Source organism: Pan paniscus, chromosome 15 (genome assembly GCF_029289425.2).
Source record: "Pan paniscus chromosome 15, NHGRI_mPanPan1-v2.0_pri, whole genome shotgun sequence".
NCBI lineage: Eukaryota > Metazoa > Chordata > Mammalia > Primates > Hominidae > Pan > Pan paniscus.
In genome coordinates this window covers 62,108,151-62,132,382 of record NC_073264.2, presented here as the reverse complement: position 1 = coordinate 62,132,382, position 24,232 = coordinate 62,108,151, and the positions used below count along the sequence as shown (strand labels likewise).

The following is a 24,232-nucleotide window of genomic DNA, read 5'->3' as shown; positions in this document are numbered from 1 at the left end:
GCAAATTTTCAGTAAACAATATTAAATATAGTCATCATGCTGTACATTAGCTCTGTAGACTTATTCATTCTACATAACTGCAACTTTATACCCTTTGATGAACATCTTCCCATCCCCCACATAACCACTGTTCTACTCTGTTCATATGTATTTGACTTTTTTAGATTCCACATGAATGTGAGATCATGCAGTATTTTTCCTTCTGTGTCTGGCTCATTTCATTTAGCATAATGTTCTCCATGTCTATTCATGTTGTTGAAAATGGCAGGATCTCCTTAAGTCTGAACAATATTGCACTGTACGTACATATCACAATTTTTTATACATTCACTTACTGACACTTAGGTTGTTTCTCTAACTTGGCTATCGTTAATAATGCTGCAATGAACATGGGAGCATAGATTATCTCTACAAGGTACCAATTTCATTTCCTTTGGGTATAAACCCAGAAGAGGAATTGCTGGATCATATGGTTTCTTTCACTTGATAGTATACGTTTAAGATTCCTCCATGACTTTTCATGGCTTGATGCCTCATTTCTTCTTCTTTTTTTTTTTTTTTGAGATGGAGTCTTGCTCTGTCGCCCAGGCTGGAGTGCAGTGGCACGATTTCAGCTCACTGCAACCTCCATCGCCTGGGTTGAAGTGATTCTCCTGCCTCAGCCTCCCAAGTAGCTGGGATTACAGGTGGGTGTCACCACACTTGGCTAATTTTTGTATTTTTAGTAGAGACGGGGTTTCACCATGTTGGCCAGGCTGGTCTTGATCTCCTGACCTCAGGTGATCCGCCCACCTCGGCCTCCCAAAGTGCTGGGAGTACAGGAGTGAGCCACCGTGCTGGGTATTTTTTTTTTTTTTTGAGACGAGGTTTTGCTCTTGTCGCCCAGGCTGGAGTGCAATGGCATGATCTCAGCTCACTGCAGCCTCCGCCTCCGGGGTTCAAGCGATTCTCCTGCTTCAGCCTCCTAACTAGCTGGGATTACAGGTGCCCGCCACCATGCCCAGCTAATTTTTTTCTGAGACGGAGTTTTGCTCTTGTTGCTCAGGCTGGAGTGCAATGGCTTGATCTCAGCTCACCGCAACCTCCAACTCCCGGGTTCAAGCAATTCTCCTGCCTCAGCCTCCTGAGTAGCTGGGATTACAGGCATGCACCACCACGCCCAGGTAATTTTGTATTTTTAGTAGAGACAGGGTTTCCCCATGTTGGTCAGGTTGGTCTCGATCTCCCGACCTCAGGTGATCCGCCCGCCTCGGCCTTCCAAAGTGCTGGGATTACAGGCGTGAGCCAAGGCTCCGGCACCTCATTTCTACTTAGTGCTGAATAATATCCCATTGTACAAATATATCAGTTTTTAAAATTCTTTCACTTCTGAGGAACATTTTAGTTGCTTCCAGATTTTGGTAAATATAAGGCTGTTATTAACATCTTTATGGAGGTTTTTGTGTAGAAATATGTCTTGAACTCATTTGGGTAAATACCAAGGAGCACTACTGATGGATCCTATGATGAGATTATATTTAGTTTGGTTAAAAAACTGCCAAACTGTATTCCAAAGTAGCTGTACCATTTCTTATTCCCACCAGCAATGAATGGAGAGTTCCTGTTGTCCCACATCCTCGCCAGTATTTGGTATTGTCAGTGTTTCAGATTTTTGTCATTCTAATACATGTGTAGAGGTATCTCATTATTGGCTTGTGTGTGTGTATGTGGCTGTTTTAGTATATATCTTTCACATTAAAGGTTTTCCTGAAATATCTGGTGATACTTGGCTATTTCTTGACGTAAGTGTGATGCATTAAAAGACTAAATACAAGCTCTGTGTACACAGAAGAGGCTTATTGAGTGGTACGCTTAACTATATGATGATTAAACAGGAGGTACTCAGCTCTTTCTTGAAGGGCCCTCAACTATTTTTACCTGTAGGTCTTTTCTCTTGGGCAGGAGAAATTCTGTTGAAAATATTCCTCCAATCCCTTAAGTGAAAGTAGAAGACTTACTGCCAGCAGTCTCAGAACTCCTACTAACTGGGACTCTCCTTCAGTTAGTAGACTTTCACTTAATCTCCCTGTTTTCAGTAAGGTGATCTTGGCCTTAACTACACCTAATATCTATGATTGCTGAGTCCTTTTAGTTTACCTTCTCCAGAAAATAAGCTTCCAGGTTCCTATAATAGTGGGGAAATGGCAGCACAGTGTTATGAAAGTGGACTCTGGAGTTAGCTTGCCTAAATCGAATATTAGCTCTTCTAACTAGCTAGCTGTGCAACCTTAAGCAAGCTAGTTAATCACTCAGTGCCTCAGTTTCCTATCTCTAAAGTGGATGTAACAATTTCTACCTCACATTGCTATTGTGAGAATAATACATGCAAATCTCTTAAAACAGCACCATGAAGACAGTATGCTAAAAAATGTTATCTGGCCAGGTGCGGTGGCTCACGCCTGTAATCCCAACCGTTTGGGAGGCCGAGGTGGGCAGATCACCTGAGGTCAGGAGTTCGATACCAGCCTGGCCAACGCTGTAAAACCCCGTTTCTACTAAAAAATACAAAAATCAGCCAGATGTGGTGGTGGGTGCCTGTAATCCCAGCTACTTGGGAGGCTGAGGCAGGAGAATCACTTGAACCCGGGAGGCAGAGGTTGCAAGCGAGCAAAGATCCACCACTGCATTCCAGCCTGGGTGACAGAGCAAGACTCTGCCTCAAAAAAAAAAAAAAAGTTTGGAGGCAGGAACTCATAGGAAGTCTCTTAAGATGCCAGAGGGCTGAGACATTAGAATTGCTTGAACCCAGGAGGCGGAGGTTGCGGTTTGGCTAGATCGCGCCACTGCACTCCAGCCTGGACAACAGAGCGAGACTTTGTCTTAAAAAAAAAAAAAAAAAGTTATCTTTAAAGAAAAAAAATATAACAGAGGGAGCAACATTATTATATTTCCCACCTCACACTCAGTCCCCAGATGAATATATGTTCACTGAGTAGAATACAGGCAGGATTACCCAGCACTATTTAAAGTTATTTTCTCCCCCACTTTTGAACTGTATGAATTAAAATGACATGAACTTAAATACCTGTTATGATTTAACTCTACTGTAATCCTGGGGAGGGGTTATGGCGTGATCTACACAGTAGCAATAAGGAAGGAGAATTAGGCAGACCCGAGAAATATTTACAAAATTAATTTGTAACTGGGTGAATGTACGAGGTGAAGGAGATATAAACTGGTGGTACCATTCACGGAGGTACGGTACAGGAAGAGGAGCATATCTGAGCCATTAAAGATGAAAGATAAGTTTAATTTTAAACATGTTGAGCTCACAAAGCCTCTGGAACATCTAAATGGAGATCTCCAATATCAGAGGTAGCTGATATGTTTCGGCAGCATGGATGAGAGTCGTCAACCTATTTTTGGTAGCTAAGCTATAAAAGTTTATAATGTTATTCAAAGACAGTAAAGTACAAGTACGGATAAAGATGGAACCCTGGTGGGGTAGAGACTGCTGGTTGTCTCTTCCCTTCTTCTACCTGAGTAACAGAACCCTGACTTCTAGTTGGGCTCATTGCCACCTTTAATAAACGCTACATTTTCTAGGTCCCTATGCAATTTAGTATGGCCATCGGGCATATTAAGTTCTGGCAACAAGAAAATGGAGTCTTAAGTGAGATTCAGCTGGTAGGCATCCCTTTCTCTCTTTCTGCTCTCTAGAACACGGATGCGATGTCTGCACTCCACAAGTCGTCCTAGACCTCAAGGATGGGGAAGGCACACACAAGAATAATGGAACAGAAAGGTAGATCCTCCTTCCTTGATGATACTGTAGATCAACCGTTGCTGTTTGTAATTTTAAATGAGATTGTATAAAAAGACCTCACAGAAGAGGTAAGATTTGTCAAAGCCTTGAAGGTGATGAGTGAGCAAAGTCATGTGGGAAACTGGGGGAAGAAACGCCCAAGAAGAGCACAGAAAGCACAAAGGTATGGAAGCAGGAGACTACCCAGCACGACTGAGGAAGAGTGAGCACAATTTTAGAGCCAGACTGTGTGGGTTTGAATCCTGGCTCCTATACTTCCTAACTGGGAAGTTACTTTCACCTCTCTTGGACAAGTTACTTTAACCTCTCTGTGCCACAGTTACCTCATTTCAAAAAATGGAAATAATATTGATACGTACCTCATAATATTATTATGAAGATTAAATGAATATTCAAATTCATAAAGTCCTTAGAATGATGCTAAGTGCTATATAAGTATATGTTACATAAGATAAAAATTAAAAGTGTGACTGAAACCAGTGAGGGAGTACTGGAAGATAAATCAAGGAGATAAAAAGGGCAGAAGACTTGTGTTGGACTTTGTAATGATTTTTGCTTTTACTTTGATTGAACTGGGAAGCAACTGGAGGATTTTGAGCAAAGGAATGCTATGACCTAACTTACATTAACAGATCATTATAGTTGTTTTGTTAAGAATAGACTGCAGGAAGTAAGAGTGGAAGTAAAAACAAAAAGATAAACTATTACTTTTGATGGTGGTAATAGTAACTGAAGATGGGTGGTAGCAATTAAATGAGAAAAATACCAGATTATTAATTTTTTGGCCAGGCACGATGGCTCATGCCTGTAATCCCAAGCACTCTGGGAGGTCAAGGCAGGAGGATTGCTTGAGCTGGTGCTGGAAAACAGCCTAGGCATCGTGGTAAGAGCCCATCTCTGCAAAAAATTAAAAAATGAGCCAGGTGTGGTGACGCGCATAGCCTGTAGTACCAGCTGCTCAGGAGGCTGAGGTTAGTTAGGTGTGGTGACGTGCATGGTGATACGTGCATGGTGATGTGTGCCTGTGATTACCAGCTACCCGGGAGGCTGAGGCAGGAGGTCGAGGCTGCAGTGAGCTATGTTCACGCCACTACATTCCAGCCTGGGCCACAGAGCAAGACACTACCTCGAAAAAAAATTTTTTTTTGAAGTGAAGGGAACAGTATGGCATGGATTGAACATGCAGGATGAGGGGAAAAAGGGGAGATACAGAATAACTTAAAGATCTTTGGCCTAAGCAATTAGAAGAAAGACATTACCATTTACTTAGATGGGAACAGTAGAAAGTGTAGATTGGTAGTATAAAGATGGGGAGTTTTACAAATCTGAGCTGTTAGACATCCAAGTGGAGATGTCACGGAGGCAGCTGGAGATGAGACTGAAATTCAGGGGAGAGTTCCAGGCCAGGGATATAAATTTCAGAATCACCATGAGCCCGATAATGAGTGTAAAAGAAAAGAGATCACTCACACCTGTAATCCCAGCACTTTGGGAGGACAAGGTGGGCGGATCACTTGAAGCCAGAAGTTTGAGACCAGCCTGGCCAACATGGCAAAATCCTGTTTCTACTAAAAATACAAAACTTATCTGGGTGTGGTGGCACACATCTATAATCCCACCTACTCAGATGGCTGAGGCAGGAGAATCGCTTGAACCCTGCAGGACGGAGGTTACAGTGAGCCAAAATCACATCATTGCATTCCAGCCTGGGTGACAGAGTGAGACTCTGTCTCAACAAAAAAGAAAAGAAGGGAAAAGAAAAGAGATCAGAGGAATAGTCCCAGGGGTACACCAATGTTTAGAGGATGGGGAGATTAAGAGAATTCAACAGAAGAGAAAAGGAGTGTTTGATGAAACAGGAAGAACTAGGAAAGCGTGACTTGTCTTTCAGAGAGCAAGGAGTTATCTGCTCTGTCACATGCTGCTGACTGAGAACTGATCATTGGATTTAGCAATGTGGAAGTCACTGCTACGACAGTTTCAGTGGAAAAGCCTGACAGGAGTGGGAGGAGAGGAACTGGAGACATCTGGTTTAGATAATTCTTTTTCTTTTTGGAGACAGGGTTTCACTCCCGTCCCCCAGGCTGAAGTGCAACAGCATGATCTCAGCTCACTGCAACCTCTGCCTCCCTGGCTCAAGTGATTCTCCTGCCTCAGCTGCCCCAGTAGCTAGGACTACAGGCTCATGTCACCTCACACAAATTTTTGTATTTTTTTTTGTAGAGATGGGGTTTCACCATGTTGCCCAGGCTGGTCTCAAACTCCTGACTTCAAGTGATCCTCCTGTGTCTGCCTCCCGAAGTGCTAGGATTACGGGCATGAGACACCACACCTGGCCTGGTTTAGACAATTATTTTAAGGAGTGCTGTCATGAAGACATGAGGCATATTCAAAAGATGCAAAGTAAAAGAGATTTTTATGATGACAGAAATTAGACTATTTGTAAAATGATAGGAAGGAAATCGTAGAAAAGGGCCAAGAAATAAGAAAGAAGGGAGAAAGTGGCTGGAGTGATGTAGGCAAGAGCAGGTGGGATCATAGCACAAGTCGGCGGGTAGGCCTTAGAAATAAACACAAAGAATTCATCCCAAGGAACAGAGTATATAGGCACAGATAAATAAGTTGTGGCAAGAGCTTATAAAATTCTTTTATGATTGCTTCTATTTTTTCAGTGAAACAGAAAGCGAAGAATATCAGTTATGGGTGAAATCAAAGAAAAAAGTGTCGAAGGTTTGACAGAAAGGAGAAGATATAAAAAAGCAATCTCCTAGATAGCAGATGAATGAGCTAAATGAAGTGATGAACCAAAGAAGTGAACCAGAATTGTGTGATAGCATCATAGGTACACTAGACATTGAATTATAGTGATATCAGTCTGCATGGTTGTGCTTTTCCTCAGGAAGATTCAAATGCATGGGTGCAAATGTGAAGCAGGCAGTTATATTTAACTATGGTTGGAATTTTGCCAGGGAAATATGATGGTTCAAGGGATAGGCAAGGGATTAAATAACATACTACAAAACCTCAACTGGATAAAGAGGGAAATAAGAATGAGTGTGGGGGGTCAGTGCAAAGGTGGTAGAACCAATGAATTGATAGAAGTCTTGGTAGGGGTGAAAACTGTCAGAGTTGAAGTACTTGAGAGGGTGAGTTAGAAACATAGGAGATGGTGGTGGCAGATGGGCAGATACTAACAAATGCTATTTTGGTAATGACAAGATCAGTGGTATGACCATAGGAGAAAATAAGTGGCCAGTGTAGGTAGAGAATATGATCATTAGAGAAGAAGAGGTTCAGGAACTGAAAGCATTAGAAGGATTAGCTACATGCATATTGAAATCATCCAGAATTATAACAGGGGTAATACTGAAGAAACTAAAAGGTGAGTAGAAGCTAAAATTTAGCTAAAACTTTCATGAAATGACAGGAAATGGTCTAGGAGTCTATAGATGACAATAGTAAGGAGAGCCGTAGATGGTATACATTCATGAGATTAAAAGCTGGGGGGTTCAAGGAGAGGAAGATGGTTGAGAAGCAGAAATGTGGGACAAACAGGACACCTATACCATCTTCAAATTAGTATGAGAGACATAAAGAGAAAAGACTGACCACTTGAGAGAACTACAGAGAAGCCTCAGAGGAGGTTCTCGTAGTGTAAGAAACAGACAGAAATGTTCAGAAGAGAATTAGAGACATGTGAGTTTTGCTGATGATTGACTGTGAGTTCCAGAGAGCACAGTGGAAGGGTTTCAGGAGTTAGAGAGCAGTGGAAGACGAGGTCAGAAACAGATGACAGCCATATGGGATGAGTCTGAGAAATGAAAGATAACCTAATATACTTGAAATGACTAACACAAATTGAGATAGATGGTATAATGTCATAATCCAAATGGTCTCAAGGCAAATAATGGTGACAATGCAGTGAGTAGTAGGGATCAACGACTAGGGAGTTGTGGTTCGGCCAGAGGTATGCAGAGTTCTAGGACTCTCACTCTCTCCAGTTGACAGTGACATGGAAGCCAGTGGAGGGGAGCTGTGGGTTTAGTATCAGAGCATGAGAAGTATTCCAAAAGAATGGCAACGAACCAACTATTTCTGAGATAGTAGTGTGTACAACACCCTGCAATCTTTAGGGATTTTTGCCCCAGTGGGCATTTTTGCCCCAGGGAGCACTCATTTGCCAAGGACTTGACATTTCATATACATTATTTTATTTCATTCTCAGAACAATTCCAAGAAGGAAGTGTTATCATTGCCATTTTACAGATGACAAACAAAGGCTAGAGAGAATAAGGTTCTTTACATTCCACCTCAGCTCCCATGAAAAGTCCTGATAGACCCCAAACTCTCCATAAAATCTAAAGTAGAATTTCATGTGAAGAAATCCTTTACTTTTATAAAGATGAAAATTTCTCTTTACCCTTTACCACCAGCAAATAAATGAAGAAGTTATTTCATAAAAACTCATGATAGCTCTTTCTCTTACCAATGAATTCAATCTGAGCATAATAATCCTTTATGACAGTCCAACAAACTGTTGGAAGAGAGTTAGTTATGTATTATACTCTAGTCTTTATATATGAATGTATGTATTGAAAAAAAAAAAAAAGGAAAAGCCTACCTCCACAGAGAATTTTACAAAGATTGAAGGAATTCAATCAACGGAAGACAGGTGAGTCAATGTGCAGGCAGAACCATGAAGTAGTTAGTTCATGGGCCCAAGTAGGCTACAGAAATCAAAGAAAAAGAGAAAAGAAAGAGAAACAGATATATTCACTTCATACGCCCCAGAGTTACAGAAAAGAACAAACACAGTGTCAGAATCTTAAAGTTAAATACATGTGAACCGAAGGAGTAAAAAATTAAAATTACTTAGAAATCTCCACACACTGAATACTACTCCCACATAACCGAAATAAAACATTTTACTTAAATTAAAACTAAAATGAAGTTTTAAAATGAAGCTTGAAAGACATAATTGCCACATAGTTGACTAAAGTATTAATCTTTTAACAGAATGAATTGAAAGAATCTACCAAGATGTTAAAGTATCACAATTAAGTAAAATTTTTTTCACATTCAGCAAAATTTCAATACATGCAATTAAAATTCAAGTTTCAGCAGGATTTACAAATATATTTATCTAAAGCTATTATTCCTAAATTCAGGATGCTTTTATGAACAACCTGTTACTTTAGGATTAATATTTGTACGGCTTCCTAGTATTTTCATCTGTCTGCACATTCACCCAAGCCCCTTGAGAGCAAAGGCGTGCACTGGATGGCCAAAGCACTGTTAGAAGTTGTGGCTATAAACTATGAATCCTAAACTAGATTTGCATAAGAATCACTTGGAGGACTTGTTAAAAACATATCTGGCACTGGATGGCCAAAGCACTGGTACAAGTTAGAGCTATAAATTATGGATCCTAAACTGGTTTTGCCTTGTTAAAAACATATTCTTGAGTCTCACCTCAGATTTTTGAAATTAGAATCCCTGAGGCTTAGAGCTCTCTGTGTATAAAAAGATCTATGAGTATTTCTGATGATGGACAGGTTTTAGGAAAACAAACTAGAGCAGTGGCTTCAGAATTATTCTGAAGAGTCTTAAAATTCTTAAGAAACATCACTGGGCTTCACTCACCTGTTTCAGCACAGAATAGTCTCACTGATATAGTTTGGTTTGTCAGACCCCTCCAAATCTCATGTTGAAATCAGATCCCCGGTGTTGGAGGTAGGGCCAAAGGGGAGGTGTTTGGGCCCTGGGGCCAGATCCCTCATGAATGGCTTGGTGCCTTCCTTGGGGTAATGAGTGAGTTTTCACTTTTATTAGTTTCATGAGAGCTGGTTGTTAAAAAGAACCTGGCATGTCCCTCCTCTCTCGCTTCCTCTCTTGCCATGTGTTCTCTGCATATTCTAGCTCCCCTTCATCTTCCACAATGAATGAAAGCAGCCTGAACCCCTTACTAGATGCAGATGGAGCAGAAAAGCCCCTCATAAGAAGGGCCATGCTTCTTGCAGAGCCTGTAGAACTATGAGCAAAATAAACCTCTTTTATTTATAAATTATGCAGCCTCAGGTATTCTTTTATAGAAACACTAAATGAATTAAGAAATCCATTTTTATCTATTTTGTGTATCTACTTTTCTTCTTAAAATCTGAACATCACAAGGCCAGATAAAGCAAAACGAACTCATCCATATAAGAATTAAACCCATGATTTTGGCATCAAAGCTGACCTAATCCAAAGACAAAAGAGACTAGACAGATAAAAAGACCAGAACTGATGAACATAGAATATTTGTTAATGACAAAAGGAAAATCTTAGAAAAGCACTTCTATAATTCATATACTTTTATTTACTGGATCCTAAAAGAACTTATTCAATACATGACTGAATTGCATAATAAAATTCCAAATGGGAAAAAGTATATACACAAATATATTGAATTAACTGCACATGCTTATTTCTCTTAGGAAAAAACTACCCTATTCTAGGCTTGCAATTAAAAATACAAAATGTGTCTAAATAAATTAAAGCTTTGTGACCTTACTTCCTACAATCCTAATTCTGCCATCCCTACCTCTGACTAGCAGGCAGATGGGGGCAGGGAAGGCAACAGTAGCTCTGAGAAGGCGTTCTCTCCTTGAGAAAATGATTTCTCCATAAGCATAAGGTTTGGATCCTTTGAACACCTTTTAGACCCTCCCATGATCTACTCTACTCCAGAAAATTAGGTTGTGTTGTGGAGGAAAGCAGGTAAAAATGCTAGTTACCTCCTCCCATCCTGTGCTTGGATATTCCCCCACAGTATTGGGTCTGTATATCCTGGTTTTTCAAATTCTCCATTCCGATCACCCTATCTAATAAAAATGTATGCTCACTGGATATTAGATTTGAGACATCCAATTCTATATGTAGATACAAACTCAAGAGACTCCTTTATTAAATGAAGCAGCATAACATTTTTACTAACCTGTCTGAATACACATACTAAGCAGAAGATGGACTGAGTAAGAAGCCAGGAGAGCAACTGTCAGCAGCAAGAAGCTAAAACATAAAAGAACACCTGGTCAAAACCTCCCAAAAGTTTGTCTTTTGTATGGTGTCTCATTACAAAAACAAATTGCTTAACAGTCAAATATTCACAGGAACTATCTCTGAGTAGTAGAATTATGTTCATTAAGGAAATTAAGAAGATACTTTTCTACTTTTTTGTATTTACCAATTTTATTTAAATGAAAATATACTGATTTTAAAATAAAAAAAAACCAAACTTTTTAAAAAATACAAGCAAACTTCCTCATTTTGCAGTCTTGTCTGCTGACTGCTGAATCAGCCATTAAATAATATTGTAATATTTCCTTTTTATGACTGGTTTTCTTCTTATTTTAAGTCTAAATAGAAGTTTTACTTATGCAATCTCATTGTCTTCTCTTTTTCCCTTCCTCCCTCTACTTCCAGTGATATGGACCTCCTTATCATACCTTCATCTTATTAAGGTGTACTTAAGATTTATTTAGACTGTATTTTCTAGCATCTATTAAACGCACACACTCTCCAAACCAAACTAAACTAAAATAATGTAGTTAACACACCTCTAATGATGCAATTTGAAAAATGTGCAAACAATGTAATGATTGAGGTCCTCTCACCAACAGTGTGAAAGAAAAAACTTAGATAATTTCCTATTCATTTTTAGGAAGACACCAGCAGGACAAGCTTCTATACAGCTATCCCCAATGAACTGCCCCAGTCATTGAAGAAATTTTCTCTCTGTGGTCCAGTTAATACTTGTTAATAAATAAAATTGAGAGGTAAAAGTACAAATGTCATTAAACTGACATCAGGAACTTCACAAAATAACACTCTAGCATCACCAAAAATGATGGTTGCTATGACTGGGTGAGCACACATTCAGCAGTATATATCTGCATGTAAGACCCTGGTGCATAAATTATGATTTTTCAAAGAGAATCAAAAAACAAGTCCTCTGACTATGTCTTGCTTAAGGTGTCACATATAGTTTTTAATTTTAAAAATAATGAAAGTTTGTGAGTACATTCCATAATAAAAGCAAGTTGGGTTACTTAAAAGTTGCTTTGCTTATCAAAAAATTTGGAATAAAAGCAGGAAATAAACCTAAAAGAGACTCCCTAGGCATTTTAAATTTCCTAGTAAATCGATCTGCTTCTACTGACAAAGCCAACTTGTTCATTCATTCTATTAGCCATGTGGTGCTAGATGCTAAGAATAAGGTCCAGTTATAAAGGATTTTTCTATTTTTTAAATTTTTTAGACAGGATCTCACTCTGTCACCCAGGCTAAAGTGCAGTAGCCCAATCATGGCTCACTGCAGCCTCAACCTCTCAGGCTCAAGCAGTCCTCCCAAGTAGCTAGGACTACAGGCGCACTCCACCATACCAGGCTAATTTTTGTATTTTGGGCAGAGATGGGGTTTCACCATCTTGCCCAGGTTGGTCTCAAACTCGTGGGTTCCAGTGATCCGCCTGCCTTGACCTCCAGTTGTAAAGGATTTCAGTTTAGTGGGAATATTAATTTCCAAACATATCATTGTAACAATTATAATAACAGAATGAATATACAAAGTACTATGAAAGCACAGAATATCCAGGATTGTCTTCTATTTTGGGCAAACTGGCCTACAAGCTAAGTCCTGAAACATAAAAAAGAACAGGCACAAAACACATGTCTGGCCTCTGAAAGTGAAATAAGACTACTTAACAATACAAAGAGACAGCGAGGAATGAAAAGATTATGTGTTGTATTTGCACTCACAAAATTGCTATTTGGAAGTTAATCTGCATGGCTTTGATTCACTTTGGCCAAGGAGATACAATGAATATGTCACTCTTAAGTGTCATATTTCATTATAAATGAAATGTGGATCAAGTTCCCATTTTTAAAAACTAGTCACACTTCTGTGTATTTAAGAAGCTATGTAGTAGCCCTCCAAGGTACACACTAGCAACAAGAATAACAAGAAAAATGCTAAAACCCCAGAAATAACTAACTAGAAATTGTATAATAGCAGCTTCTGGAATCTATCTCTCTACTTCTCCGTATATTATCAAAATGGAAAAAAAAATTTGATGGTAAAATATGAAGACTCACCTAAATCCAAAGACACCGGTATTAGCCATAACATAAGCTAAGCCAAGGATGCCACTTCCCATGATGGCATTCATCAAATTAAACACTGATAAACCAAATGAAACACCTGGTGATCGCTGTCTGTGAAGTTCCTGTAAGCACACAAATTTAGTAGTGTTAAATGTTTGGACGGTGAAGTTAAAATTTCGTGAAGAAATTCCATAAATGAAAGATTATGGAAAAAAGCTGCAAACCACCAGGCTTTGTATGACACACTCGTTGCTTAACCAACACTAATTTCCTTTCCTTTCCTTCCCACCTCCCACTACTGCAGCTCCAGGAATCTAGGGTTTCTTAGGAAAATGATTTCCACCAGTACACAAGACAGGTAGAGTTCAGGAAGGGCCATGACTAACCTTGTGACTGCAAGAGATGAAGATAGGATGGGAATGGAGTGGGGAGAGAGAGGAGGGATAAGGCCTCAGCTCATGTGATTACTAAAGAATTGCTGAGTCAACCTGGGACTGCTGTGGGCAGTTGTTTCTCCTCAATTACTAGGACTGCACAACTAATCTCTACTTATATATCTAATGAATTAGTTCTACCAAACTGGAAGGATGGTCAGGAATACCTTGCAATGACAGTATTATAAACAGCAGCAATTCACGTTGTTCTGGCAGTATCCCTGAAAACATCCCCCTCCCCACAAACAGCACTGGGAACAAAGTCCTGGGAACAGTGTCTAGGACTCGAGTTAAAAAGCGGAGTGCCCACTGCACAGGCTTCAGGGTCAGGAACGTGCTATGCACTTACTACCAAGCCACTTCCATTCTACCGCTAAGAATTTCTGTATTAAAATGTTTATTACTCTCCCTCCCCCCATGACTAAGTCGGAAGAGGAAAATCCTGTGACTCTTGCAAAGACCTCACGAGACTGGTGGAGAAAATAAGGTGACAAAAATACTAACTAACAGCAGTAAGTACATAATCCTAGGGCCGCTCATCCCATCATGTTCGCAGCTTCCACTCAACGCTGCATCTCTTCCACCCGACGCTTTTCATCTTTTCTTTCTAGAGTATGCTAGGCTGCTATCACGTTCATAACTGCGCCAATCTCATCTGAATCTCGGCGGCTGCCTTCAGACCCCATCCCCCAGGGTTCAGGCTCCAGCATCTCCCCTGCCCCGGTGCGGTCCTCCTTTTCTGGGTCTTATTTGGCAGGCACTTGAGGGAAGCCGGAGGGCGTCAGCGCGGGGAAGCGAACACAGCTCACTTACGTTGCTTAGCAACGGACTCAACTCTTCGGCCTCCGCTTCTTCAGGCTGCTGGACAGAGACATACCAGCCCCGCTCAGCGTTGAAGCTCCCCCAGGACGCCTCCATGCTGCTCTCCAGCTGACTACCAGGTCCATCTACGAGCCTCTACCCTTGCCCTGCGCTCCAGTCGTCGGTCGCGCCAGAGGCGGAGCTTTGAGCCCGGCCCTTCCGGCTTTCCGTACTTCACCAGGGCCTGGAAGGAGAGGAGCGAGTCGACGTGATCTGATGACGCGCGCCCTCTTCGCGACGAACAGTGATGATGTCATAGAAGACCCGCCCATCCACCCGCGACCCACATCCGATCGGTACCGGAGCGGGAGGTGAGGGGTCGGCTCGCGGATCCAGCTGCAGAGCGACGTGGGGAATTGGAATGGTGCTTTGGTGAGGTGGCGGCCGCGTTAGGGGCTAATGGTCCAGGGGAGGTACCAGCCCGCCCAGGGCTGCTCTCTGCCATGTGCTGCATGGGCACAGAAACATCGCGAGGTCACCCACCCGCCTAGGTGCTGAACTTAGTTTCGAGGTACTGGATAGTAAGGAATGTTTCAAAAGCCTTTCGCCACATTTTACTGGTGGGAAAACCGAGACTTATAGTAATTTATCCAGGGTCACCCAGCTGGTCAGCTGCTAGACCCAATTTGATCTCTGACGGTGAAGTTAGACTTCGTTGCTTTACAGGATTCTGGGACAGGGCCCTTTCCCCTTACAAGTAAATTCTTTGGTATTTTAGAAGACAGTGAATAACTGATACTATGCATATAACAATCAGCAAAGCTCTCGTCCTCAAAATACAGAAGCCTCTAGTTAAAGGCAGGACATGTGGCAGTAAAGCATCGAAAACAAACAACAGAGCAATATATTAAGAACACAAGCACCGAAGTCAGTCAAAACTAGGTTTTAATCCATGCCTAGCCACTTATCAGCTGGGAGACTTTGGGTGGGTTACCTTACGTCTGAGCTTTAGTTTACTTATTTACAAAATGAGGGTGCAATACTGCACACCTCCCAAGATTCATAATGTACATAAAGCATTTAGCGCAGTATCTGACACAATAAGCACCCATGAGACTATCCTAATAAATATCACCACTAGTAATGGTCATGTATAATGACTATTTCATTTACAGATGACCATTTAACTCATACTTCAGTCTTCCAATCCCAAATGTATTATCTAGAAAATTGTGGGTGAAGAGGATCATTGAGTATGGCTAATGGATCACTAAGCCCTCTGAACTGGGAGCAGGTGGGTTGAAGGTGTAAATTTAATATATACCACTATTATCTACCACTAATACGACTTCCTGAAAAAGTCATCCTAGTCTGGAAAAGATAGTATACTTCCCACACATCACTAAACGTTTTATTTGTCAGCATTTAGCAGGTTATTTGAGATAGTAGAATTTAGATTTTTATTCTCAAAAGCTGTCGTGTGTGAATTTTTTTTTTTTTTTAAGGATCTTATGGAGGCCATTTGGATTCTCAGGAAGATTTCTGAAACTGGAAAGCCATAGCATAACTGAATCAAAATCGTTGATTCCAGTAGCTTGGACATCCCTGACACAGATGCTTTTGGAAGCACCTGGTATTTTCTTATTGGGTCAAAGAAAAAGATTCTCAACCATGCCAGAAATAGAAACACATGAGAGAGAGACTGAATTGTTTTCACCACCTTCTGATGTCCGAGGCATGACAAAACTTGATAGAACAGCTTTTAAAAAGACAGTCAACATTCCAGTGCTTAAAGTGAGGAAAGAAATAGTCAGTAAATTGATGCGATCCCTAAAAAGGGCAGCATTGCAGCGCCCAGGCATAAGACGTGTGATTGAAGATCCGGAAGATAAAGAAAGTAGACTAATCATGTTGGATCCCTATAAAATATTTACTCATGATTCCTTTGAGAAAGCAGAACTCAGTGTTTTAGAGCAGCTTAATGTCAGTCCACAGATCTCTAAATACAATTTGGAACTAACATATGAAAACTTTAAGTCAGAAGAAATCTTGAGAGCTGTGCTTCCTGAAGGTCAAGATGTAACTTCAGGGTTTAGCAGGATTGGACATATTGCACACCTAAACCTTCGAGATCATCAGCTGCCTTTCAAACATTTAATTGGTACGTGTGTCATAGTAATATTCATATATTTGAAGGGAATTTGCAAATTGTTAATTTTAGCTTTAAAAATTATTTTTTTAATGCCAAGTTACAGAGGCAGAACATTTTATCATGTTAACTTTAAGCTGGATCTTGAGCTACATACCCTCTTTTGAGGGCCATTTTGAAATATCTTCTTTAGTCATAGCAAGTTCCAAATACTGGTCCAGGCTTTTGTGTACAACAATACATCAGTGTAGATTAAACTTGAATCACATGCTTTGGCAGCTACATTGAGGAGAGATCTTTTTGGTACACAAGACTTGTTAGGCCTTCAGGGCTATGTTAAATACTAGGTTTCATAAATTTGGGTACTTTATAGTCAAAAGTGCAAGATGTTTACTTATGCTTTCATTGATTCAACCAATTGAGCCTCTTCTATATGTCAAGCACCATACTGTCCTGTTACGCATTTCTTTTGTTTTTATTGATGAAGGGAGTAATAATGGATAGTGGTAACATAAATACTTAAGCAGATCCTTGTAATTGTGACTGGGTACAAATGTCAAGTCTAGGCTTTCCTATGAGTCACTGCCTACCCTAACTCAAACATTCCTCTGGCATTCCTATTTTATAAACTTTCTTTCATAGAGGCACTCATACATTAAAAGTGAAACATTTTCATACAGTGGTAATTTTAAAGCTTTTACTATAGACCTTCAGAATAGTTTTTAAAAATTTATAAATTTCATTCCTCATTTCAAACTAAATTCTGTACCTTAAAAGTTGAGTTCAGATACATGAAGCAGAAAGGGTAAGAACAATGATTAATTCGTTTATTGATACTATATTAAAAAACAAGTATCTGATTATCAGAAATGGGACAAATGCTGGTTGTATTTCAGGATATTGTATAATTGGGTACTGTGTGCTGATTTACAAATCAAGTTATGCAATGAGATAGCATATAGATTTTTATAACTTTTTTAAAGTGCTAACTAAAAAAATAGATTCATCAAATGGCCATGAGTATGCCAGTTCTGTAGCTTTTTTTGCTCTGAAGTAAATGAACATTTAATTTAGATAGGACTCTAAATATAATCTATGTTTCTTTTTTTTTGGAAACATTGTTTTGCTGGCATATATTTCTAAAGTGGGGGCATTTCTTCCAAAGCCACAGGAAAACAGACATTTGGCTTGAGGCCAGTGGAACCGGCAGATGTTTTACTGTTTTCTGAGGCCATTTGTTGCCAGGGTCCTTTACATCTCTTTCCATTCCTTCCCAATTCCTTGTGATCTACCTTTTTGGTTCCTTGTTTATTGGTTCATTTGAAAAGATTTAGTAAAACATGGAAAAAACATTAGGTAGACCCAAACTCCTCAAAACGTTTTCTTTAAAAATGTACCCTTTGTGTGTGCATATTAGCAACCGTCAGACATTAACTTTAGTCATCTGTTGAATTTTTTTAATTGCATGCCACATTACACACAGTAGGTGCAGTCTTTATCAACCAAAAGAAATACAACCCATTTCTGTTTCATATTAACAATGTTAGCTTTTATTTTGCAACCAATAGGCAGTATTATGGATTTTCATTTTTTCTTTTAGGCCAGGTTATGATTGACAAAAATCCAGGAATCACCTCAGCAGTAAATAAAATAAATAATATTGACAATATGTACCGAAATTTCCAAATGGAAGTGCTATCTGGAGAGCAGAACATGATGACAAAGGTATATTTTATTATCTCCAAGTAAGGTGTATATCAATATCATGTTTAAAGTCAGAATAGATGACAAAGATTTAAAATACTTGTAACATCCAGTGTTGGTGAGTATGTGAGAATGTGATCACTTATGTATGCTATTGATGGAATAACACTGATAAAGCCTTTTCAGAAGAATTGGTTAAATTCTCATATAGTGATACAATGGAATATTTCCATCATTAAAGGTTTTTTAGCTCCATATTTGTTAAAATAAGTTGTCCATCGATAGGTTGACAATGGACAATTGCCAGAAAGCAATATAAGTGACAAAAAGCAAGTTATAGAACAGTATGTATAAAATAGTTCTCAAGATATATTTAAACCTTCTAGGTTATACCCAGAAAGACTTTTAGTTGGCAGAAATTTGCAGAAACATTTCCACCTCTGTAATCTTAATAATTTGGCCGGAAGCATCTGATATGGTTGGAAGAAGGAAAAAAAAAATACATACAAATTGGGAATTAAGGTCCTGGAAAGCAGAAGATGGAAGATGTATCTATCTGTGAGATTTATAGAACTTATGAACTTTCTGGCCTTTGATTCTTCATGCATAAATTAATGAGTTTAAGATGATGGCTGAGGTCATACTTCATGACTGTAACTTAAGTTTTATTTTCTGTTTTTTAAGGTGTCTACTACAATAGACCCAAAAGAAACGTTAAAAAATCTTTTGTTCAAGTATTAGCTTCACTGTATGTATTTAGTTTACCAATGAAAACTCAAATTTGGGAAAGAGAATCTGGGAATGATTCATTCTATACACTGGCTCTAATTTATAGACATCAAATTTGCAAAGTTCAAGTAGCTGTCGAAAAACGTAGTAAAATACCTCAAAATTGAGTGACACATCTACCATGGCTCCCTTTTACAAACACAAAACTAAATAAGGAGGGAAGCTTGTTTGCTGCATAGAAGTACTGTCTGCAACTTGGCTACCCACCATGAAGATATGGGTGGTGTGTTGTTTCAAAATTGTAGGTCTTGCCTTGTCTATCTGGTGACATAAGAGTATAATTGAGCCAGTTAATTGGCCTGTCTGAAAAATTCCTCATGTGATATGGTAACTACTTTATGGCCATGGCCCTATAGGATTGAGATGGAGAGCCATTTGGCTTTAAAGAGATGACTTTTTCTCACGAATAAGTCTAATGCAGTATATTAACTGGCCTTAGGAATAGCATAAACACCAGGAGTCTAATTAAAATGCCTTTAAATGCACTGTTGTTTGGCTCTTACAGTAGTAAACTTAAATGTGTATGTGTTTGCCTGTGTGTTTACACAACCTATCCAATATCAATGGTTAGGATTTAGGACCAAGGAAATTAACCAAAAAGTATAACACCTTTTTTCAGGTTCGAGAAAACAACTACACCTATGAATTTGATTTTTCAAAAGTCTATTGGAATCCTCGTCTGTCTACAGAACACAGCCGTATCACAGAACTTCTCAAACCTGGGGATGTCCTATTTGATGTTTTTGCTGGGGTTGGGCCCTTTGCCATTCCAGTAGCAAAGAAAAACTGCACTGTATTTGCCAATGATCTCAATCCTGAATCTCATAAATGGCTGTTGTACAACTGTAAATTAAATAAAGTGGACCAAAAGGTGAAAGTCTTCAACTTGGATGGGAAAGACTTCCTCCAAGGACCAGTCAAAGAAGAGTTAATGCAGCTGCTGGGTCTGTCAAAAGAAAGAAAACCCTCTGTGCACGTTGTCATGAACTTGCCAGCAAAAGCTATAGAGTTTCTTAGTGCTTTCAAGTGGCTTTTAGATGGGCAGCCATGCAGCAGTGAGTTCCTTCCCATAGTGCATTGTTATAGCTTTTCCAAAGATGCTAACCCTGCTGAGGATGTTCGGCAAAGGGCTGGAGCTGTGTTAGGCATTTCTCTGGAGGCATGCAGTTCAGTTCACCTGGTAAGAAATGTGGCCCCAAACAAGGAAATGCTGTGCATCACCTTTCAGATTCCTGCCTCTGTACTCTACAAGAACCAGACCAGAAATCCAGGTGAGCAGTTTCTGGGAAATTAAATGTAAACCTTGCCATTCAATTGTAACTAATTCCTCCCAGTTTTACAAATTTTAATGCAGTATTAATTCAGTCTAATAGAAAGCTACTGTGTTAGTTCAGTCTAATAGAAGGCTATTTCATTAAAATAGTAAATCTGCAAGAATGTTATTTCATGTTTAAGTTGACTAGATTAAAAATGCCTATATTGTTTGTTTTAAATTTTAAGAGTATTTTCAACTGTTAAAATCTTACCTAAAATAGGTTTTCTGGATTTATTACAGAGAATCATGAAGATCCGCCTCTTAAAAGGCAGAGGACAGCTGAAGCCTTTTCAGATGAAAAAACACAAATTGCTTCAAACACTTAATTGGAAATGTTTTCTCCATCTCCCTACCAGACTTACATGTAGTGAAATAGAATTTGTATTATTTAATAAAATTTTAGGGTTCGGTTTTTACTATTGAACCCTTGTACTTTGCCTTATTTTACAAATTGAGGATTACCAATTAAACTTTAACTGAACTAAGGCTACCAAATACATTCCCTGTTATCTAAATTATAACATACAATTATTTTATAACAAAATATATCTAATTTTTATTGGATAAATATGAATAAATATTTTCTCTCAGGGAAAATAATTTTTGAAAGTAGGGTGATTGAGTACTAACTAGGAAGGTATTAACACCACTTTGTAGTTGTCCTTTACGTAACTACTCCTTTACTGCCAATTAACTATCACCATAAAAGTAATAAAAAATGAAATTATTTAGAACGGGGCAGGCAAACTACATCCTGCAGGCCAAATCTGTCCCACCACCTGTTTTCATATGGCCTGTGGCCTAATAATGTTCTTACGTTTCCCGTTGGTTGAAAAATAATCAAAAGAACATTTTGTGACGTGAAAATTGTATGACATCTATTATGTATCAGTTTTAAAAATTAGAATTGTATGAAATGAAGAGTTTCAGAGTTCATAAAGTTTGATTGGAACATACCATGCTCGTTTGTTTACATATCATCTGCAGCTGTTTTTTGTTTTTAATATGGAACGCTTCACGAATTTGCATGTCATCCTTGCGCAGGGACCATTCTGATCTTCTCTGTACCATTCCAGTTTTTTAGTATATGTGCTGCTGAAGTGAGGACTGCAGCTGCTTTCTTGAACAATAGCAGAGTTGAGTGGTTGCAACACACACTGAATGTGACTGTCATCACTTCACACTGCTGTTTGACACATCACAAATCACTGATGTGGTTGTAACGACAGCATTTTGAGTGCCATGTATATCACATGAACCCACATTTTATTTTTTATTACCAGAGCATATCTATTATAGCAAAACAAGAAAAGTGCACTTTGTTGTTATTTTTAAAGTACAGTAGGGTGTGAATTATTTTGATGTTGAATTAGACGACAAGGCATCTATATAGCTAAGCTAAAAGAATAACCATTGACATTACCAGACAAACCACTCGTCACAGTATTCCCAACTCACAGGCAAGCAACTGTTAGAAAAATTAGAAAATTTAAAATGGAAATAACAGAGCAGAATTTCTTCACAAAATGAAAATGAGGCTGCAACGACAGTAAGTCTCTAAGTCAATCATTTGTTAGCTAAGCAAAGCCATTTATTGATGGTGTGAATTAATTATGTTTGGATGCAGCAGCTGAATATATCCAGAGAAAATAAACTTGATTAAGATTACTGGCCTTTGGCAAGAACAGTTGCTTAAAGAGTTAAGGACATTGAAAGCGACATAAATAGTCACTTAAAAAAGGAAATGATTCTGGATGGTTCTTTGACTCTATTCTTATTTTTACTTAGAGACAGGGTCTTGCTCTGTTGCCCAGGCTGCAGTGTAGAAACACAGTCACAGCTCAATGTGACCTTGAACTCCTAGGCTTGAGATCTTCCCATCTCGGCTTCCCAAAGTGTGAAGGTTACAGGCGTGAGCCCTTATATGTGGCCCTCGTGAATGGTTTAGCACTATCCCCTTGGTGGTGTCCTCACGATAATGAGTTATGAGATCTGGTTGTTTGAAAGTATGTGGCACTCGCCCCCCACACTCTCTTGCTCCTGCCTTCGCCATGTGAAGTGCCTTCTCCTATTTTGCCTTCTACCATGAGTAAAAGCTTCCTGAGGCTTCCCCAGAAGCAGATGCCAGTGCTATGCTTCCTATAGCCTGGAGAACTGTGAGCCAATTATACCTCTTTTCTTATAAATTACCCAGTATCAAGTATTTCTTTATAGCAATGCAAGAATGACCTAAAACACAAGGCAAAACAACTTTGATATGGTACAGTCATTTTGACAATCGATATTTGAATCACAATATTTGATGACAGTATCCTTACACATCTGTCATACTATCAAAAGTTAAAACAAGAAACAAGATTTCCATTCCCACAAATTTTAGTGAGTATATTTTCTGAGTTCAGCATTTTTAGGGACCTAGGTGCAAGTGCAAAGGAAATTTCCCTGTTTCAAAATCTATTTAACTGCAATTGAGGTGATTCAACCTAATTTTCAGTAAGAAGTGATTAAAATAATGACATGCTAAAAGGCAAATTTCAAGGGAAGAAATGTAAAAGAATTTTACAAATGCTTTCCAAGTGATGAATATGCTCAGTTAATTTCATATGCTCCTGGATTGATAGCAGTATTTGGCAATACCTATCTGTATGAGAAGACATTTTTAAAGATGAAATGTGTAAAATCTTATTACCATTAGTATTAATGGTTAATGATGGTTAATGATAACCATTAATAGGCAATCATTTACAACTGATTTTGATCACAGGGAACACTTACTTAGAACCCTGATTAGAGGCAATGTTATTCTCACCAAAAAAGGCATTACAAAAAATTGGGCTATATTTTGAATTTTGTCAATTAAAAAAGCGTGGGAGCAGTGTGAAGGAGAAGAGGCGAGAACGACCCCTGGACCGACCAAAGCCTGCGCGCTGCTGCATCCCACACCCGGTGCCCACATCCCGCAGCCACCGCCGCCGCCATGCCCAAGAGAAAGACTGAAGGGGATGCTAAAGGAGATATAGCCAAGGTGAAGGATGAACCACAGAGAAGATCTGCGAGGTTGTCTGCTAAACCTGCTCCTCCAAAGCCACAGCCCAAGCCTAAAAAGGCCCCTGCAAAGAAGCGAGAGAAGGTACCCAAAGGGAAAAAGGGAAAAGCTGATGCTGGCAAGGAGGGGGAAGGTGCTGGAGATCCCAAGTGAAGTGTGTGCATTTTTTATAACTGTACTTCTGGTGACTGTACAGTTTGAAATATTCTTTATCAAGTTTTATAAAAATGCAGAATTTTGTTTTACTTTTTTTAAGCTATGTTGTTAGCACACAGAACACTTCATTGTTGTTTTTTGGGGAAGGGGTATGTGTCACTAATAGAATATCTCTGAAGCTGGATTGATGTGGGGAAAACATCTTTCCCTTCTAGTTTTGAGAGACTTCCTCTTGGCTCCCAGGAGGAGGGATTTCCTGACTTTGACACACATGGCCACCTTGGCACAAAAGCCTTGTGGTATGGAAAAACAAATTCGTTTTTATGTCTTCTTTTCCCTTTCCATCTTTCAGCATAGACTTAATCCCCTTAAGCCCAGACATCTGTTGGGACCTGACCCCCAGTCATTGGTTACCAGTGTGTCTGGCAATCTGGACTTTCCAGTGATGCCACTGAAATGGCACCTGTCAAAAGAGCGGTGGTTCCATTTCTAGATTGTGGATCTTCGGATAAATTCTGCCATTTTCATTTCACTTCCTGAAAGTCAGGGTTGGCTTGTGAAAAGTTGTTAAACAACATGCTAAATGTGAAATGTTAACCCTCTAAACTTTCCCTGTTCAGAGCATCAGATGAGGACTTCATTGGGTTTTATAGTGGCTGATTTTTGGTAGTCCATTGAAGAAGAGAGTTTGAAAGTTGTATACTGTTAATGACTGTCTGCCCATGTCCTGCCTGAAATACCATGATTGTTTATGGAAGTGTCTTTAATAAAGCTGGATACAGTTTGAAAGAAAAAAAAAGTGTGGCAATTTGTTTTAGCTTGTTCTGTAAGTACCTACATAATATCCACGATTTTGCTTGTTACCCTGCAAAGCCTAAAATATTTACTA

The 24,232-nt window shown here is 39.2% G+C and overlaps 2 protein-coding genes and 1 non-coding gene across 10 annotated transcripts in view; 1 reads left to right on the top strand and 2 right to left on the bottom strand.

Moving 5' to 3' along the window:
- Positions 1-14,459, bottom strand: part of SLC38A6 (solute carrier family 38 member 6) — a 96,672-nt gene extending 82,213 nt beyond the window's left edge. For 3 of the 6 annotated variants that reach the window (XR_010109763.1, XM_063596083.1, XM_008956983.5), the window contains exons 1-3: positions 14,197-14,444; positions 12,941-13,071; positions 10,782-10,855 (exon numbers count right to left, since the gene is read on the bottom strand). Coding sequence is in view for 5 of the 6 variants with exons in the window: in XM_063596083.1 (XP_063452153.1) it covers positions 10,782-10,855; positions 12,941-13,071; positions 14,197-14,301 (310 nt within the window). In the remaining variant the exon portion in view is untranslated. Of the gene's footprint in view, positions 1-10,781; positions 10,856-12,940; positions 13,072-13,887 lie in introns of all 6 variants that reach the window. The other 3 variants (XM_055097673.2, XM_063596082.1, XM_034937648.4) reach the window with 3 other exon arrangements.
- Positions 13,902-24,142, top strand: TRMT5 (tRNA methyltransferase 5). 3 transcript variants are annotated; one of them, XM_008956980.5, is made up of 5 exons: positions 13,902-14,555; positions 15,690-16,345; positions 17,934-18,058; positions 19,446-20,097; positions 20,382-24,142. In XM_008956980.5, exons 1-5 carry the CDS (start codon positions 14,461-14,463, stop codon positions 20,465-20,467), a joined length of 1,614 nt encoding a protein of 537 aa, XP_008955228.1. In that variant the 5' UTR covers positions 13,902-14,460; the 3' UTR covers positions 20,468-24,142. The 3 variants fall into 3 exon arrangements, with proteins under 3 accessions (XP_008955228.1, XP_003831681.1, XP_024781269.1); XM_003831633.7 differs by having other exon boundaries at positions 14,457-14,616; XM_024925501.4 differs by having other exon boundaries at positions 14,499-14,735.
- LOC112437161 (U6 spliceosomal RNA) lies at positions 21,141-21,249 on the bottom strand. Its single transcript, XR_003025809.1, has one exon. It is a non-coding gene; the product is annotated as a U6 spliceosomal RNA (small nuclear RNA).
- Positions 24,143-24,232: the final 90 nt, after the last annotated feature.

What these genes read in the sequence shown, in the direction of transcription:
- TRMT5 (XM_008956980.5), top strand. Translation starts at nt 14,461, where the DNA reads ATGACGCGCGCCCTCTTCGCGACGAACAGTGATGATGTCATAGAAGAC. An exon ending in GATCGGTACCGGAGCGGGAG is followed by an intron (nt 14,556 to 15,689) that starts GTGAGGGGTCGG and finishes TTTTTTTTTAAG; the next exon opens with GATCTTATGGAGGCCATTTG. An exon ending in GAACCAGACCAGAAATCCAG is followed by an intron (nt 20,098 to 20,381) that starts GTGAGCAGTTTC and finishes GATTTATTACAG; the next exon opens with AGAATCATGAAGATCCGCCT.